Below are 18672 nucleotides of genomic sequence, written 5' to 3'. Positions count from 1 at the left end.
CACTCTTTTCTTTGTAACATGAGCTGAAATAATATTTAGTTTCATGTGGTTTACTTGTATTATTATTAAAGATTAAGAATCTTCATTGTTTTGTGAAGAATCTGCGTCATGGAGGGTTATATTTAGGGTATTTCCAAGGTTTTTGAAATTGATGTAATTTTCATTGTGTTATCAATATAAAAAATTGTTCAGTGTTACAAACAATTCGTCTTTGAGACGGTTTTATAGAACAATTTCAAGTCCTTGGAATAAAAGTGACATGCATATTTATTATTGTTCCAGCATTAATCAATTTCTTTGTAGATTTATTCTCTATTATTAAAAAAAATATATATTTAACGTCTCCCAAATCATATATGTCATTATTTATCGATTTGGCATGATGTTAGTGGAATAATATATCTGAGCAACAAGGAAAATAAAGAATTATCTAATCATTTAAAAATCTTTAATTTAATTGGAAGTAATGTAAATCCCATATATGAAAAAATAAAATAATATCAACTCAATTATTTAAAGTGAAGAAAAATATATACATTCATAAACAGAATTGTTTTAAACTTACAAACTATTTCGGATCAACATAACAAAAAATAATGTACTGTCACAGTAGATATCACTATCCTTTATTTTTAATTAAACAATAATCCTTAAATAAATATGCCTATAATTTCTTAAAAGACTTACTTTAAAGGGCATTTCTAGTTGTCAGTGTTTGCTTATTTTAATAGAAGGGAAGTTGATTCATCAAAACAAGGACAAAACAAACTGTAAAATATATTGTGATATAAATTTTTGCAAAACTGCATTTTTGCAGATTTTTTTTTAACAATGCAATATAATAGAGCCAAAAATATAATACATGCTTTTCTTTTTTAAATTAGCTATCTCATTACATATTATGTATAGGGTAATATAGATTTTTAACTACATTATGAAGCTGGTTTAGCCTTTGCATATGTAATAAAAATAAATGAATGGGAGGCGCTTTATTTCCAAAATGAGCGTATTTAAAACACAATTTGAAATAAAATGGATAATGAGTAATGATTTCTGTGACAAAAATAGTTTGTTTTTGAAATTTTTATATTCAGATATCTAACCAACAATGGTTAGTAGGCTAAATACTAATAACTTATGGTTTCAACAGGTTTTTCATCATTGGAAAAGAGTTAGGTTACGTGGAATATATCCACTTTGGCAGCGATAGTATCCAATAGTGTTTCCCAGTTTATTACATAAGGAGTCTTTAACCTTTCCTTCCCGGTGATATGTATTTACTACAATTTGACTCTAATAACGAGAATATTCATATAAAATATAATAGATACAAGCTCAGAATTTTTGTATTACTTTGTAATACAATTATGTATTGCATTAAAAAATTCATTTGCAGCAACGGAAATAAGTGATTTGTGAAAAAATCAGGGATAGAATCACCGATACACAAACGTTTCTCATTGTGCGTGCATGCGGTGGTTTGCATACTGTTTCCGCCAATCTCCTTTTAGTAGCACAAGTCATCCTTGAGGGTGGTTGTACCGCTACGCCACTACTTGCGATGTATTTTTTTTACTCGTTTTTAAATACTTACCAGAGCTAACATTACAAAATTGTTACATTTAAACTTCAGCAATGGTCGATAAAAGCAACATTTAGGAATATTCACATATTCACATCTTCATACGGTGTACAAAATACATATCACCATTGCATGTGGCAGTATTTAGCACTGTAAGGGAAAGGTTAAGATAAGGAATATTTTAAGACATTACACAAAAATGAGTTTGCTGTATTGTTTTAATGGATATATGTGAGTATGAGTTAATGACTGTGTCCATTGGGTATCTTCTCCACCACCCAGACTTCATTAGTTTCCGAAGAACCCGAGGAGGCCAACTCCTCGCCATTAGTGATGGTCAATTTCTCCACTGGTATTTGTTCTTCTTCATCTGGAAAAACAATAAAAATAGACATTTCAAAATGAGTCAATCACTGACAATATTGGAATTGGACCACAAATAGATTTGAACACAAACGAGTGGCATTGATAGAAAACAGAGAAGTGTTCAAAGGTCAGATTTCCTAAAGGTGGAGACTGACCGGAGCATTTCGTCGTAACATAACATCGTAACATCACTCGCGGCAAGCATCACCGAGCTTCAGAAACTATGGATGGAGCGCTCGGCTTGGTGTACTGACTGCCTGAATGCTCGCATCGTGACGTGTTACATTATGGCGAAATGCTCCGGTCAGTCTCCACCTTAACACTTTTCTGCAAATTTAAAATCTAAACACAAACAATATGTAAATAGTCTATGGTAAGATCCATAGAAAGTGTCACAACTGTGGCAAAAGCAATTATACAATCCTTTTCATAGATTTTTTTTATTTATTTGAAGTTAGATAAGAGAATCCGACAGTTAGACGTTTCTATGCTTATAATCACAATGCTCTTAAATTTTAAACGTAAAAATTATTTACTTTTAAATCCAAGAAGAGTAGGTAAGTATATCAAAATTCCAAAAAAACATTGAATATAAAAAATAGCATTCTAAGAATAGTAATTAGGTTAAGGAATATAACAGCAATGATTAGGGTACTCGGGTTTGCATATCCGTACTCATATACAAGCTTGTGTAAGATGAGCTACCGCAGGGGTGTACAAGCCCCTTAAGGAAGTCCAGGTGTCAATTTTCAGAGATTAAAAGATCACAAATTACTTGAAATTTCTAACAATCGACATTAAGCACTCATGCCAGTTGGGATATTTTTAAAACCGCCCTTAACAGTGAACCAGATCATCGCATTGGACTGATGAAGATAGAGAAGAGACAACACAAAGGGAGCATAATTAACGGTCGCTTCAGGTGCCAGTCCACGGCAACACATCAATGTGACTAAAACATTAATAAAATGTATCATTATGCCGCATGGTAATACCTATAACTGGAGAGTAGCGAGAATCTTTTTTTCTCTTGATTCTCGGTGACTAGCAGGATCCGTCCAAACTCCTTACATGATCAGACAACCAGAACAGAAAACAGCACCAGTGTATTTTTGAAGCGTTACATGCCGTAGTGTGACTAGTATGCAATTCACTGAATGCATAATAAAATGTTCACTTTTCAATTTCAAGGTATGTTTACTAGCTAATCTGTCAAAGACCCGAATCATTATTATTCTATTTAGCTGGGGTTTACACTTGCCATTCTTGCGGATTACGATTATCTTCAGAAAGATATCATTCAATTTTATGTTCAAAAAATATTTTCCATGACAAAAATATAGATTGAAGATATATATTATGTATGTATTTTACACCATACATACATTATATGGCATGAGATATAATCGAGTATAGTAAAAGCTTATTCATCGTTACCGTAATTTTAATTTTGTCATGATTTTCATAAAATATTTTAAAATTATGGTCCCATTGACAATTTTACATTCAAATTCAATTTTAAAGTCCAAAATAAAAACTAAAATTTCAAAAGACCGAAAAAAAACAGCAAAGAATTTCATTAATTGATTTAGCAGTAACTTTGTGGTAAAATCTATCCATTTTTTAACGATTTTAACATAATATACACACAAAAAAGAGAGAAAAATTAAGAATATAAACATTTTACAATTTTCATAAAATTAAATCTTGATCATTTACCCATCCCTTTATTCTGCCTTTGTTCCATATTTTATTTTGACCTCTAACATCCGTCGGCAATAAATTAAAAATGTTCGGAATGATATATTGCAGTGTTCGACTCCCATATTTATTGTTAATTCTTGGGACTAACAAACCTCCATTGTGTGTAAATCGTGTATCATGGTTGTGTACTAAAGGATTTAGATATTTTGGTCTAGTTTGTTGTTCAACGATGATACTCATCCACAATATTCCACGTACCGGCAGTAATTTTGAATGTTTATATATCAAGATTGGATTGTCCCTTTGATTATATATATGACTGGGCACAATTTTTTCGATTATGAAATATTGCAGATTTTGTACCGTTTTTAAATTTGTTTTTGTCAAATGTCCCCAAGACTTTATTCCATATCTTAATATGGATTCTACTAAAGAACAGGATTCTACTTAAAATCTATTGTGACTGACTCTGCGGAGAAGCGGCGTGATGGTTAGTTGGTCAGTTAGTTAGTTAGTTCTAGAGTGTTGGCTCACCTGAGCTGACGTCCGACATGGTCTCGGGGCTGAAGTGGCACGCCTTGGAGAGGTAGGACTTGAGGCGGCCCACGGAGGCGAGGATGAGGCCCAGGAAGGGCGGGGAGGGGGACAGCGGGCGGGACAGGTACTCGGGGTGGAACTGCACCGAGTAGTAGTAGGGGTGCTCCTCTATGCACGCTATCTCCATGCGCTTGTTGCTCGAATCGCGCCCTGAAATGAGACAGTGATTAGTTCATACTCTGGTGAATAGGACATGGCTTACCGGTTTATGGGTAAATAATGGTAAATTACGGGTAAAATTTCTAATTACCAGTAATTTCGGTAAATGATTTTGACTTTTTTATATGTACTGTATTATTATTATTAAAAGTACACAAAAAAATTGACAATTGCTTCGCCTTATGGTATTTTCAAACTACTGCAGTAGTTTAATAATAAAATACAATTTAATACACTCTAAAAATCAGTGTTTGATTTTAATATTTTTAATACAAATTAAAATGGATTTCTACAAATTTAAACTAAAATTAATTAATTAACAAATCAACAAATTAATGTATAATTATTTAACATGTTCACAGTTATAGCCAACACGATATTCATGTATCGAACGTGAGATTTTGAGAAAAATTGACAGCCGCTTTGATATCATAAAACATACCAAAAATAAATATCGCACTTAATTTATGCAGATTATAGGCTATATTCTGTGATTCTATTTAAAGTTTGATCTTGCAATAAAAAGTCACTTATTTTCATTAGTGAATTACCAGTGCGCAGGTCCCATGCATAAGAAGTTTAGAACCAAATGTATCTTTACAATACAGTTATTAATAATGATTTCTGACCAATAAAACATATGTATTACTAAAATTTTGTTTTATTCTCTCAAGACTCAAAATGCCATTTTGCATGGCCTTTCGTAAGAAATTGGGTTTTCAAATCAAACACAAAAACCTAATTTTATACATAATTGCATTCATTGTCCGCCTCCGTAGTGTAATGGTCAGCACGCTCGGCTACCGTACTGGAGGTCCCGGGTTCGATTCCCAGGGGGGGTCAAATAAATATAAGTGATTTTTTCACTTTTATATTTATTCAATATTACCTTGGACTGGTACCGGAGGCGGAGGGCTGATCACCTTTTCCTTCGTGTGTTAACGATCAAGATAACACTGGGTTTATATGATGCAGTGATACGGATAAGGGTTTGAATGAATGTTGAATTGTTGCATTAATAAATAAGTCAGTACCCTACACATTACTGGTAATTGACTAAAAAACAAACGAGACATTGACTTACCAACAAATTTGAGTCCAGCACTTTCTAGTCTTTCCGTGTATGCCGGATTTACTTCATATCTGTGCCTGTGTCTTTCTTCAATAGACTCTTTGTTGCCGTACAGCTGGGCTGAAAATAGCAATCAAAATAAGGAATGAAATTGACACATTAAATTAATTCTTAACACTATACCGCCTGGTATCACCACGTTGATGTCTCGCAAAAACTATCGGGCAAATGCTGTGTCATACACCATACTAGTGTATTGCGCAAAACTATTGAGATGCCGGTAATCCTATCCAATACCGTATGACAATATTCTTGATTTTTGTAAAAATAGGACAGAATTGAGAACTTATGAGACACCACAATGAGATTAGTAAAACTTGACAATTTATGATCCGCCTGAAAATCACTAAAGAATCCTAATAAGAAGTGCGGACGACATAATGCTAAAACTTCATGAATTTTATTAATATTAGCATAGATGAAGATGTTCATCGATAAAATTGTCTCTTTTTTGGAAACGCTCAGCGCAACTACGGAATTCCGGATAGTGGACAAGCGCTCTTAGACTCAAGATTAGACTCAAGATTTGATAGACTTAAAGTACATAGTGATCACTTACAGATGACGCTGGGTTTCAAGTAGGTTGTTCTCTTGCCGAGCCGCATGGTCCCGCCCATCTGGCCGGGATGGTGCTCCGGCATGTCGATGACGAGCGGGTGGGGCGTGTCGGGGTCCGCCTCGGTGGTGTTGGCGCCCTCCAAGTGCAGGACGTTGCGCGCAAACTCGATCACGGCCGCCTGCAGCCCGAGGCAGATGCCCAGCATCGGCTTCTGCGTCTCCCGGCACCACTGGCACGCGGCGATCTTGCCCTCCAGCCCGCGGTGGCCGAACCCGCCGGGGACCACGACGCCGCTGGAATAAACATTCAATCAGGGGAGTTCTGGGCACTCCAAGGTTAGTAGGTAATACGTCAAACAGCTGCTCGTGCCATGATGAAACATCTCAAGATGTAACTCACCCGTTTATGCTTTGCCTCTTTTTCGGCTACAAAATCATTCGAAACCCCTGAAATATTGTTTACATCTAGATTGGTTCAACGTATTCATGGGAAATATGTAGGTACTATTGACATTACAACAACAACCAAGGGCGAAATATTAATACGCACTTACTGTATATAAATAGATAAACACACTCCATAGTGTAATGTCCACCTCTGTAGCGTAATGGTCAGCACGCTTGACTACCGTTCTGGAGGTCCCAGGTTCGATTCCCAGTGGAAGGCAAATAAATATATAAATATATGGTGATGTTTTCACTCTTATATTTATTCAATATTACCCTGGACTGGTACCTGAAGCGGAGGGCTGATAACCTTTCCTTCATGTGTTAACGATTGAGATGACACTGTGTTTATATGATGCAGTGCCCTATGCACCATTGGGGTGCGGATAAGGGTTTGATTGTTTGTACAAAATGCATATCACCTTTGCATTTGCAAGTTTAACAATAAGAAAAGGCATCTATTGGTGAGATGTAAAGAAGCTACTTACTAGGCAGAAACTCTTATATTACATAGTATGTGAGGTCCGAATCCTGGATTATAATCACACACACGAGAAACGCCAGAAAATACCATTTTCATTTTTATCATTTAAGAGTTTCTGCTTAGTAATGAGCTTCTTTACATCACACCAATAGATGTCTCTAGTGAAGTTCTAGTGATTCAAGAACAAGGTTTCTAAATTATTTCATATAATAAGAAAAGGAATGGAAAGGTTAACACACTATCCGCGGGCGGATTTGCGCTCATAATAGACATAAACATCTCTGAAAAGAAGTGATAACATATAACCATACTGTATATATCGATATGAAATCAAAGGATGCCACAAAAGTCATGCATAAAAATAACTTACACGCAATTTACGATGAGTCGAGTGACAAGATAAAATAACCCTTCTCGCCGAACACTAACAGTCGAGTGAAAGGGTAAAATTACCCTTCCCGCAGATAGTGTGTAAGATAGTGTGTGAATAAGAATATTTTATTAAAATTAAACACTTGAATATACCACTTTAATGAGTTTTATTTTTATTTACGACTAGTTTCGAAAACGACAGTTGTTTTCATCTTCTGGTACAAAATAACGAACAAAAATATATTTAGGTGTATATATAGGCTAATAAATTAGGGAGGGGGGTTAAGGAACATGATTTTTTGTAAAAGGAAACATTGATAATAATGGTGACGTATTTTGAAACAGTATGTTATTAATTATTGTTTTATCTGAATTTAAATTTTTATGTATTTCTAAATTTTCCAAATTATTCATGACTTGACCTTTATTTGTAACAGAGTGTAATAATTTAAGTGTATGAGAGTCAAATGAGTGGTTAGTTTCCATGATATGATTTACAAATTCCGAAAAATAATTACTTGTTAGTCCACAGCGATGTTCTCTTATTCTAATTCTTAGACTTCTCGCAGTTTGGCCGGTATATTTTTTATCGCAGTCGCCGCAAGAAATTTCATAAATACCGCTTCTATCTAATATGTTTACTGTTGATTTTGAGTTTTCAAGAATTTAACCCAAGTTGTTGTAAAATAAAACTCATCAAAGTGGTATATTCAAGTGTTTAATTTTAATAAAATAATCATGTCATTCCACAAAGTTAATGCCGAATCAATAAATAATATGTGAATAAGAACGTTGTGTACTCACTCGCTCTTGCAGAGGTTCTGCCAGGCCTCGTGGTACAGCACGGGGTCTTCAGCCTTCATCTCCTTCTCGAGGTTGGCGGCCTCGATGTACTTGATGTTGACCTTGTACCCGGAGGCCACGGCGGCGTGCTGCAGCGCCTTGGCGATGCTGGTGTACGAGTCCTCGAACTTGGTGTACTTGCCCACCAGCGAGATGTTCACCTCCTTGCGCAGCTGGTCCACTCGCTTGGCCAGGTCCTTCCACTTGGCCATAAACCTACGAGAGAACATTGCATTGTAATACCCTCATTAATTCCTCTCCTTTCCTTCTCCTTCCTGCAAAATCTATTTTTTTATACCATGCCCTTTTTTTTAATCTCTGAATGTTTTTTTATAATCTCTGAATGTTATTATAACATAAAAGTAGAATTGTTTGATTGGCTTTTTTTTTAACATAACCATTTTTGTTAATGTAATGCAATGTTTATTATTGTTAATGTAACTACTGTTTATTATATCATTTTTTTTATATGTAAAGCTGTACAATTCCCGAACAAATAAACAAAAAAGGAATTATCCAATCACCAGGTATCAAATCAATTTAATGTTTTATGACATTTTCGGCATGTGAGATTAATTCCGCCTCCATAGTGTAATGGTCAGCACGCTCGGCTACCGTTCTGAAGGTCCCGGGTTCGATTCCCAGGAGGGGGTCAAATAAACACAAGTAATTTTTTCACTTTAATATTTATTCAATATCGCCCTGGACTGGTACCTGAAGCGGAGGGCTGATCACCTTTCCTTTGTGTGTTAATGATCAAGATAACACTGCCTTTATATAATGCAGTGCCCTATGCACCATTGGGGTGTGGATAAGGGTTTGATTGATTGATAGTACAAAATACATATCACCATTGCATTTGCGAGTTTAACACTAAGAAAAGGGATGGAAAGGTTAAGAATAAGAAAGTCGTGTCTTGTCAATATAACACTGCCTTTATATATTGCAGTGCCCTATGCACCATTGGGGTGCGGATAAGGGTTTGATTGATGATTTTTATGACATTTTTTGTTAGTTGCAAGAGTTTTTTTAATAATTTAATTAATTTTCTACACATCTACTTTACAATCTTAACACACTAAGGACGGGTGTTTTTTACGCCTGCGGACCGCTGGCGACAGGATTTGATAATTGCACAAATATAGTTTAAACTTTTAAGAGATTGATACATAATATTTTTGAATGAGCCCAACGCAGAAGGTAAAAATATACCCTTCCCATCCTTCAGCATCAATCGACCGAACGGGTAGAAATACCTTTCCCGTCCTTAAGTTTGTTGAAATTAATTACGCTGCTCTCTCCAATAAAGAGACTAAGTTCTTGTGCTTGGAGAGGGATGTACACTTATTATTTTTGTTTATGTGGGTGATATAATTTATTTATATTATCATAAGTATTTTTTTTTCGAGAAACATGTATATAATTCATATCATTTATTTTTTAGCATTTTAATGTGTTAATTTTTTTTTATCTGTAGGAAGGATTTGGTTCCCAAATATTTAAACTTCTGTTGGAATTATTGGTACATCTTTTGTTGTTTTTATTTTAAACATTTATTTTTTGAAAACCATTGAGAACAGATATGTTAGTAAGTTAGAAATGATTTAGAATAAATTGTGTTTAAACTTTAAAGAAAAAAAATGCACTTAATACATTGTTGTCGGGCGTTTTTTCGTGAACCCCTAATTAGTATACTAATCACAAGTAACCGCAAACAACTTACTTCATATTATCGAGAAAAAGACACAAACTAAGAAATGTGCATTATGCAAATCGCAACTTACTTTCCAGGCTTGGGTATCGGGACATTTAGGTGCAGTCTATCGATGAGGAATTGCACCACTCCTTGCGACTCCATGAGGATAGGCACATGATACAGGGATGACAGATCGTGGATACAGATGACCTAGGAAAAAATGTATCATAAATATAAGGTGGGGCGTGGTGACTATCTTATTTAAAAAAATCATAACACAAAAAGTATTGTCAGTATGGATTTAATTATTTTATCTGTATACGTTTTATTTAATTTGGTTTTAAAAACGATATCTCAAAGCCACCGTTCTTGTCGATGCACTGAGTTTCTCCAGCGTATCTGTGCCTATCTCGGCATTAGCAGCATGAATATTGTCCTTCAGCTAACCAAGGAGCTCTGGACGATTTGCATAAACCAATGTTTTAAGGTAGCCCTACAGGAAATTGTCACAGGGAACTAAATCTGGGGATCGCGCTGGCTACTGAAGATCGCCCCTAAGAGAGATGAGAGATGAACCAATTAAGGTGTTCCAACAAGATATTAATGGAAGTTTCTGTCGTGAGTCGTGGCACAATCCTGTTGGAACTACACATCACCCACATTTATTTCTTCGAGTTTTGGTAGAAAAAACTCAAATAAACAGATGTGATGATGACATTTTCAGGCGTCTTGATGGTTCCGAGAGGTCCATTATGTTTCTTCTTCACACTACCAGTATCCCTAAACCCACACCCACATCGTAATGTATGATGCCTGATGTAAAAATCAATTAACGATTAGGCACAGGACCTCCAGGTCCGATATTGAATTTTTCCAAACGCACGCTGAGTAGCGAATACGGAACGGCCCAAGGAAAAGTAGGCGTCCATGGCAAATTGCGCTCCTTGTTCGTCCATGATATGATTGACACTTAACCTCATAAAAAAAACGTTAGATCCTGTGCTTTGAAAGCGTTATAGAAACGCATTCTAAGAGTAACTATCATTTTGTAGCGAGAGTCTTAAAAAAGGAAGTGACTGTGCCCCACCCTGTATTTACTTAGTAAAACAAAGAAGACTCTGAAACCGGAGAAAAAACTCTGAAAACTCTAACAAACCTGTTCCGGCGCGACATGGCAAAAGTTGGATATCTTCTCTTTGACAGAGAGGCCGACGGGCAGCTCAGAGCGGCAGACTATCAGGTCTGGAGTCAGGCCGAGGCCTCGCAGCTCCCGGACAGAGGATTGGGTGGGCTTGGTCTTCGCCTCTCCTGTCGCTCGTGGCTGCAATCAAATAACAAGTCATTTTATTTATTGATTTGGCGTTTAATTTGTAGAACTCCAATTAAAATAAATTTTAAATATTAAAATCAAACACTGCCTTAAGCTATAAAAACATTGATTGTCTCACATATCAAAGGCAGAAAAGAAGGAATTATCAATTTTTTTATGTGAATATTATATACCAATCTCTTTGTTAAGGTAATAACTAAATGTACATAATTATCAAATCCTCCACAGGCGTAAAAAGTCATCATACTAGAAACGGAAGGTTACAAAACATGACTAAATGCAGGTTACAAATAAATATAGTTGAATTTCCATAAAACGAAGTTGTATTTTGCAAAGTTCTCATAATGCCAATTTTTAAAAAAAATTAAATAGAATAAGATATTCTTTGTACATTTTGTCATAATATTACGGAACTTTAAATAAATTATTTCAAAGATCCGTCTTTCCTTATACAGACTTACAGTTTCACCATCAAGTCAAATACAATAGGAATATCCAATTAACAATTTTTGGACAAGCACTTTTTATTACAATAACAAGAACATTATTTTTTAAGAAATTGTAATTCATTGTACTATTTTTTAATATTTCAAAGTTTAGTTATTACAATTTTTTAATTATTTAAGAAATTCCAAATATGTAATGGCTTACAGTTCACACACACATGTTGACTGTTAGTTGCCAATTCACTTTAAGAATTTTTACAAAAACCAAAAAATATTGAAGGGGTCTACGAAGCATTTCGAAAATTTTATAAATAAAAGTTAAATGTTCTATAAAGTGAATCTTCCATATACATGAGGATTTTTTTGCAGTGATTTAGCGACATCGTAATATGGAAGTTCAAATGTGCTGCAAACTGAATACTGTATTCCTCATACGCTTTTGACCCTTTCCACTCTCAGGGTCATGTGTAATATGTCAAAATCTTATATTTCATCAAAATATAAATTTTCAAATGTCGTCATGAAACGGAATTGTTTGCATTAATTGATTTGTCACTTGTGGTAAAATCTATCCATTTTTCCTTCAACTTCCCAAGGACACAACTTTAAAATTAGTATTAGCTTCAGATACGGTGTTTGAAAATTATGCGGAATGCATCAAAACACGCGTCATAATAGATTTTATGAAAGTGGTATTACTTCTTCAAACCCTTATCCACACACAATGGTGCACAGGGCACTGCATCATATATAAACGCAGTGTTATCTTGAAGCAAAGGTGATCAGCCCTCCGCTTCAGGTACAAGTCTAGGGTAATATTGAATAAATATTAAGAGTGAAAAATCGCATATATTTATTTGACCCCCCCCATGGGAATCAATCCAAGGACCTCCAGTACGGTAGCCAAGCGTGCTAACCATTACACTACAGAGGCGGGCGGTATTTACCAATAGAAACTCAAAATTAAATTTAAAATGGAATTATTCGCATTGGGCCAGCCTACTTGCAAGGAGAGCTCGGGCCCGCAGAGTGGAAAGGGTTAAACGGGGACTCGGCCATCTCATTCCACAAACCTGATTCCCGGAGCCAGAACTGAGTTGTAAGGGTCTTACCGATGGCACCAGGGACACGTGCGCGCAGCAGAAGTTCTCCCGGGACACGCGGAACTGGAACTGTCGGAACGCTTCCACAAAGGGCATGCCCTCTATGTCACCGATGGTGCCGCCCAGTTCCACGATGCACACTTGGGGGGCCTCGTCACCGCAAACCGGCACTTGAGCCACGCGGCTCACCCACTCCTGGATGGCATCCGTAATATGAGGGACCACTGCCAGATATAAAATACACCAAGTTTAGCATCATTGATAAAATAAACTCTTACCGGTCCGATTTCGAATCTCATTCGATATAGATTTTTTCCTCGTAGGTCTTACATTTTGTTATCATTAGTATTATTAAGTTAACCTTTCTAGGAGTACAATAATTGATGTCCGATTTTCTTTGTAGATTGAGTTTTTTTTTAAATTAAATATGAATTTTTTTTTAATAAAATCTTTGTATTATAAAGATAGAAATTATGTACAAATAATTTAAATAAAAAATAAAGCTCACCATCTCTAGGTGTTATTTTATGACAAAGTTAAATACAAATATCCACAGATGTCATTACAATACAAATAACATCATTTTAACTGACAGATAGACTTCGATGTTCATTAACGTCGATACTCCTTAGAGGAAAATTCGCACCGACGTTCATTTATGTCCATACTCCCGAAAAGGTTAAAATGCCAGCTCACATTTTTTTTCACTCGTATCTATTACAATAAATAGTATGTGGAGCAGAGGACACATGATTTTTGCCCATTTGAATGAGTAACTGTTTACCTGGAAGGGATACAAAAGGGTTGTTTTAGGAGCTGGCTCAGCTCACGCGGCCGTGCACGGTAGCCGAACTTCAATTCGCATACAACAGTTAGTAACTGTCAGTTACATTTGCTCGGTGCACGCGTGAACAAATATTAACAATACGGAAATTATCACCCAATTTAAGAATATTCAACCAACTAGAACATCGGAAGAAATTCAAAAGCCGTCTTTCGTCCAAGAATTGTTGGTGATTTTTGGGCTACTACTAATAAAAAATTAAAAAATATAGATAATAAGGGCATTACTATGTACATTTCAAAAATAAATCTCGTTTTTACTACAAATCGAGTTTTTATTTTTTTAAATGTAAAAATTAGTTTCTCTTGAAATACTGTAGATTTATTGTGGATCTTGTGGAAAGTTTTTTTTTTTGGGGACCGGAAAGGGTTAAGAAAGGCGTGTTGAGATGGTTTGGACATGTCGCTCACTCCTTTCAACAACGTCATAAATCAATAATCGTCAATTTTCAGTTGTGCATGTTTTCGGAATGCCAAGAAAATGTACTTGGCATTCCGATCTCCCAACAAAAGAGGCATATTTTTAACTTAATATTTACCCGCTACATGGCAGAAAATGTTGTTTTTGCATTTTGAAGAAAAGGTATTGTTTAATTATTTTTTTAAATAAATTAAATATTTTTCAAATGGAGAAAAAACCTTCAGGTTTTACCTAAAAAGATCTGTTGCACAGTAAAAAGTTCAATAAGGTGGCTTGATTTTTATATTTAATGCATTGTGTTATATTTTTAAACTTTAAAAACGTCCTCCTGAGAAATCAAGTTTTTTGATTCATGACATTCTTAAAAAGAGTGAGCGATGTGGTACGAGTGAGGAAAGAATAGTAAAACAAATTTATGAGGCGAATGTAGTAATGCAGGAATTTAAGTAGTGATACCAGGAACTAAGAATAAAGAAGAGTAGAAAAATAAATTATCATACCTTGAACAGTCTTCCCTAAGTAATTCCCTTTGCGCTCCCTGTTGATAACTTGTTGGTATATTTTTCCTGTTGTGATGTTGTTGTCATGATGAAGTGTTACGTCTAAAAATCTCTCATAATTTCCTAAATCCAAGTCTACTTCACCTCCGTCATCTAGTACGTAAACTTCACCTAGAAAAATTCAATTAACATTCATTCAGATGTACATGGGAAATAAGCACTAACATTACAACTAGAACCAATTAATCAAAATTTATGTAAATCCAGACTCGCGCAAAGACACTCATTTTTCATAGCTCCAAAACTGTTCAACTTATTCCACAAAGACTATTTGTTGGATGTTAATTACCTAAGTTTGTGTAGATTTAAAATTTTGCTTAAATTATTTATTGAAGAGACAGATTTAAGCTCCGTTTTCTTGTAGTACAGGCTTGCTAACTTTTTACTTTTTCATCTTTTTTATGTTTTTAAGTTTTTAATTTTATTTAAACAAAAAAAAAATAAAAATTTTTGTTTTCTGATAGTCAAGTATTTTTTGTATTTTATATTAACACTTTTATTCTAGTTCTACTTATAATACCTATACCCTTTACTATGACCTAAATTATATTGTATACCCACACACAGGCCATGCCTTCGAGGGATCTTTTTTTGTATTTATATTTATATTTTATTCATATTTTTTTGTATTTTAATTTATGTCATGTAATGCAAAAGAATTTAAAATAAAGAAAAAGTAACAAAAAATGCAAACTTTTTAAAAAATAAATAAAACTTAATTTCTTATTATCATTTTTTTTCAAATAAACATGTTTGCTTTGTGAGAAATGTTCAGGAAATTGGTTCTGCATATCTAATTTGTACACAATTCACGCCGCACAAAGACGTGGAAGCATATGGATGTAATTTTTTTTGTCTAAAATATAAATCATATCATTTTAAAAGGTAGGTATCAAATTGTGGTAGAGTGGGTTCGAACCGAGAAACTCTGATTCGAGAGTCCGCGACACTAACCACGGGACCACAACTCGACACTCTGATAAAGTTAACATAGGAAATGTGACTACGCGTAGGTACACCATATTATAATGTGTATGTAAACCTAGAAATATAATTTGTCTTTTACTTTTTAATGATTCACTGGTTTAACTTCATATTACGTTTATTTACTGTTTATTATATTGTTTATTATAAATACCCTAACTACGTTTAATAATATGAATTAACTATCCTACTACATAAGTTATACTGTATATTAAAACTTTGTAATATATTTTGTATAAATTGGGTACGGCTGTTAGTAAAAAATACAACAGTAAATGTTTTATTGACTAACAACCAGTTTTAATGCCTAGCAAATCAAGATACTGGCATAATTTTCTAAATAAAAATTAAAAACATATTTTCGCCAGTTATTTTTGCTATTGTATTATAATAACAATGGTAAAATATCGAGTAAAGTAAAATGATCGCAGTTTTGAAATCACGTGCTCAACAATTATTGTCAAGGGTATCACACTAATCAAAACATTGTATGACAAAGAGAGAATCAATAAACTGTCGAGAATTACAAGGTAAATTTTGAAATAAAATCTAATTAATATCCTCCAAGTAACTATATTTTTAAATATCAGTTGGAATTGCTTACATTGAATTACATTAAAATATTTGACATTGACAACCTGGTAAAAATAACCTATATGAATGTGGGATAAAAACACATGGCCGTCAGAATAACAAGTTGATTTAGTGCCAAATGAAAAGAAACACTTCCGTACAATATGATGCACTTAAAATTGCTTGCAGAGATTACAAAAGTATATAAACTAGGCAAAATAATTAGCAACTTACCATGTTCGTAAGGTGAAAATGTGCCAGCATCGATGTTAATATAAGGGTCAATCTTAATAGACGTCACACTAATCCCGCAGTTCTTTAATATTGTCCCGAAGGAACTAGCGATTACGCCTTTCCCGATTCCACTTATAACCCCTCCAGTAACTAATATGTATTTCATGTTGGAAATTTTACTGACAAGTGCGCACATCACACACTTCGGAAAAACACCGTATTGCGTTTTGCAATTTTCTGTTTTTACAAGGAAGTCTGTTTTAAAACCAATGCGGCGGCGTCAGACTAACCAACTCTTCGCACTTATGGAAAAATGTATCTTGCGTCTCTTTTACATAATCTACAGTTTCATTGGAGGATTTGAATTTTGATAATTTACCACCAAAAAAACATGGTACCAATGAAACAAACAAAATACTTTTTTTTAACGGTACCTACCGCCAAATGCGGTAAATATAAATTGTTTTCTTCTAGTCTTTTAGTATAACCCGTGGGAATTAAATGGTTTCGTCATAAGTATTACAATTTATTTTGAACTACAGAAAAGCTATATACATCTACCCTAAACATAAAAAAACTTGAGTTACTCATCAAAGTATAAAATGGCTTGCATTCGTTATTATTCAATAAAATGAAATTTAAAATTTAAATAAAATGAAATAAAAAAATCACAATTTCATAAACATTTTTTGTAAACTCTTAATTAAAGGAATATGTAAATGCATATTTTGCTTAAATTTTAAATTTAAATTTAAATTACTTTTTACTTCATTTAGTGTTACAATATTTCTCCCTTTTTCATATAAAAATCAATTAACAAAAGAAAAGTGCTTGTTATATTTTTTTATATAAGCCTCCACAAATAATTTGTCATTTAGCTACATAGTTCTAATTTTACTGATTAATAATTTCGTAATTTATTTTTCCTTCAGCGGGAATATATCAAATATGATTTTGCAGTTATGTACTCATACATACACGCATCTCAGGTTTTTTGTGTTTCTATCCAAACTTTTTAAGTAAACCGACTGAGCAGGTAAGCGGTACACTTCAACGAATTTATATGGAGAATTCCTAAAGGGTATTTATTAGGTTCGCATTTTTCATACAAAACTGATTTTGACCATGTGAACATTTATGAAAATATGATATTCTTTTAATTCTACTAACGATCGTTGTCATGATGTATTATTATTGGCTAATAAATTAATTGAAAAAAATCACAAGACCATCGGTAACATTTTTATTGAAATCTGTAGAGAAGTAAGGGAATTGTGAAAGTTAAAATTTTAAATATTTTAATAAAACGAAAAACAGACACCACTATAATCATCGTAAAATTTTACGTCATCGGGTATGTTATGGGACGTATCCTTTTATGTATCTGCTTTATAGACCTGTAAGAGTGGTGGGGTGATTCATTTCTGTGACGTCATTAGTTACCAACTTACAAAATAACGTTTTTACGAAGGCGAATATTGCAAAAGATAATACCCTGTCAAAGGGTAAGTACCTACCTACGTAAGTAGACGTTTGTGTATTGTCTATGATTGTGATGCTTAAATTCTTTTAAAAATGGAAATATTGTCTATGGTAATGGAAAGTAAACTGACGTGTGTTAGTCGTTTTGTGTATAACCAATAAAGTTATATTTAATTCTAAAATGCCTAAATACTATTGCGATTACTGTGATACATATTTAACTCACGACTCCCCTAGTGTCCGCAAAACACATTGCACCGGTCGCAAACACAAAGATAACGTCAAATTTTACTACCAAAAATGGATGGAAGAACAAGCTCAACACCTGATCGACGCCACAACTGCCGCATTCAAAGCTGGTAAAATCGCGCAGAATCCATTTGCCAGCGCTAAAGGGGCTGCCATCCCACCGCCTGCTAACCTGGGCCCTCCGCAGCGTCCTCCCGGCGTCCCGCAGGGCGCCCCGCCGGGCATGTTGCCCGGGATGCCCCCAATGATGATGGGTCCGCACGGCCCTATGCCGCCCATGATGGGTATGCGGCCACCACCTATGATGGGTCCCATGGGCCCCATGATGGGACCAATGGGGCCGATGGGTCCCATGCGACCTCCGATGATGAACGGACCGATCAAAAATTCCTAGTAAATCTATTCAAAATGATATTTTATTGGACTCAGTTGATTTTTCAGTAAATAATGTGAAGTGTTCTTAGGCTAAGATGTAATACTGAAGTGATTAAAAACATTTTTATGACA

The 18672-nt window shown here is 34.5% G+C and overlaps 2 protein-coding genes across 2 annotated transcripts; one reads left to right on the top strand and one right to left on the bottom strand.

Moving 5' to 3' along the window:
• Nucleotides 1-866: 866 nt before the first annotated feature.
• Nucleotides 867-16658, bottom strand: Ctps (CTP synthase). Its single transcript, XM_088264756.1, has 10 exons — nt 16435-16658; nt 14584-14754; nt 12829-13043; nt 11097-11261; nt 10029-10150; nt 8206-8460; nt 6100-6392; nt 5493-5600; nt 4187-4399; nt 867-1952 (listed from the first exon to the last, which is right to left on the bottom strand). The coding sequence occupies exons 1-10, from the start codon at nt 16628-16630 to the stop codon at nt 1825-1827; spliced, it is 1866 nt and encodes a 621-aa protein (XP_088120882.1). The 5' UTR covers nt 16631-16658; the 3' UTR covers nt 867-1824.
• Nucleotides 16659-18018: 1360 nt separating this feature from the next.
• On the top strand, nt 18019-18672 carry snRNP-U1-C (small ribonucleoprotein particle U1 subunit C). The gene has a single exon (XM_088264758.1). The coding sequence runs from the start codon at nt 18098-18100 to the stop codon at nt 18557-18559; it is 462 nt and encodes a 153-aa protein (XP_088120884.1). The 5' UTR covers nt 18019-18097; the 3' UTR covers nt 18560-18672.

Source organism: Brachycentrus maculatus, unplaced genomic scaffold, assembly GCF_059751285.1.
Source record: "Brachycentrus maculatus isolate JH-2025_06_01 unplaced genomic scaffold, ASM5975128v1 h1tg000237l, whole genome shotgun sequence".
Lineage (NCBI taxonomy): Eukaryota > Metazoa > Arthropoda > Insecta > Trichoptera > Brachycentridae > Brachycentrus > Brachycentrus maculatus.
Note: the sequence above shows the minus strand (reverse complement) of the source record. Positions and strands in the feature narration are given on the sequence as shown.

Excerpts from the sequence above, each read along its gene's own strand:
- Ctps (XM_088264756.1), bottom strand. The coding sequence starts at position 16,630 with ATGTGCGCACTTGTCAGTAAAATTTCCAACATGAAATACATATTAGTT. Across the intron at positions 14,755-16,434 it reads ATTTTCACCTTACGAACATG|GTGAAGTTTACGTACTAGAT; the intron begins GTAAGTTGCTAA and ends GAATTTTTCTAG. Across the intron at positions 1,953-4,186 it reads CATGTCGGACGTCAGCTCAG|ATGAAGAAGAACAAATACCA; the intron begins GTGAGCCAACAC and ends TTGTTTTTCCAG.
- snRNP-U1-C (XM_088264758.1), top strand. The coding sequence starts at position 18,098 with ATGCCTAAATACTATTGCGATTACTGTGATACATATTTAACTCACGAC.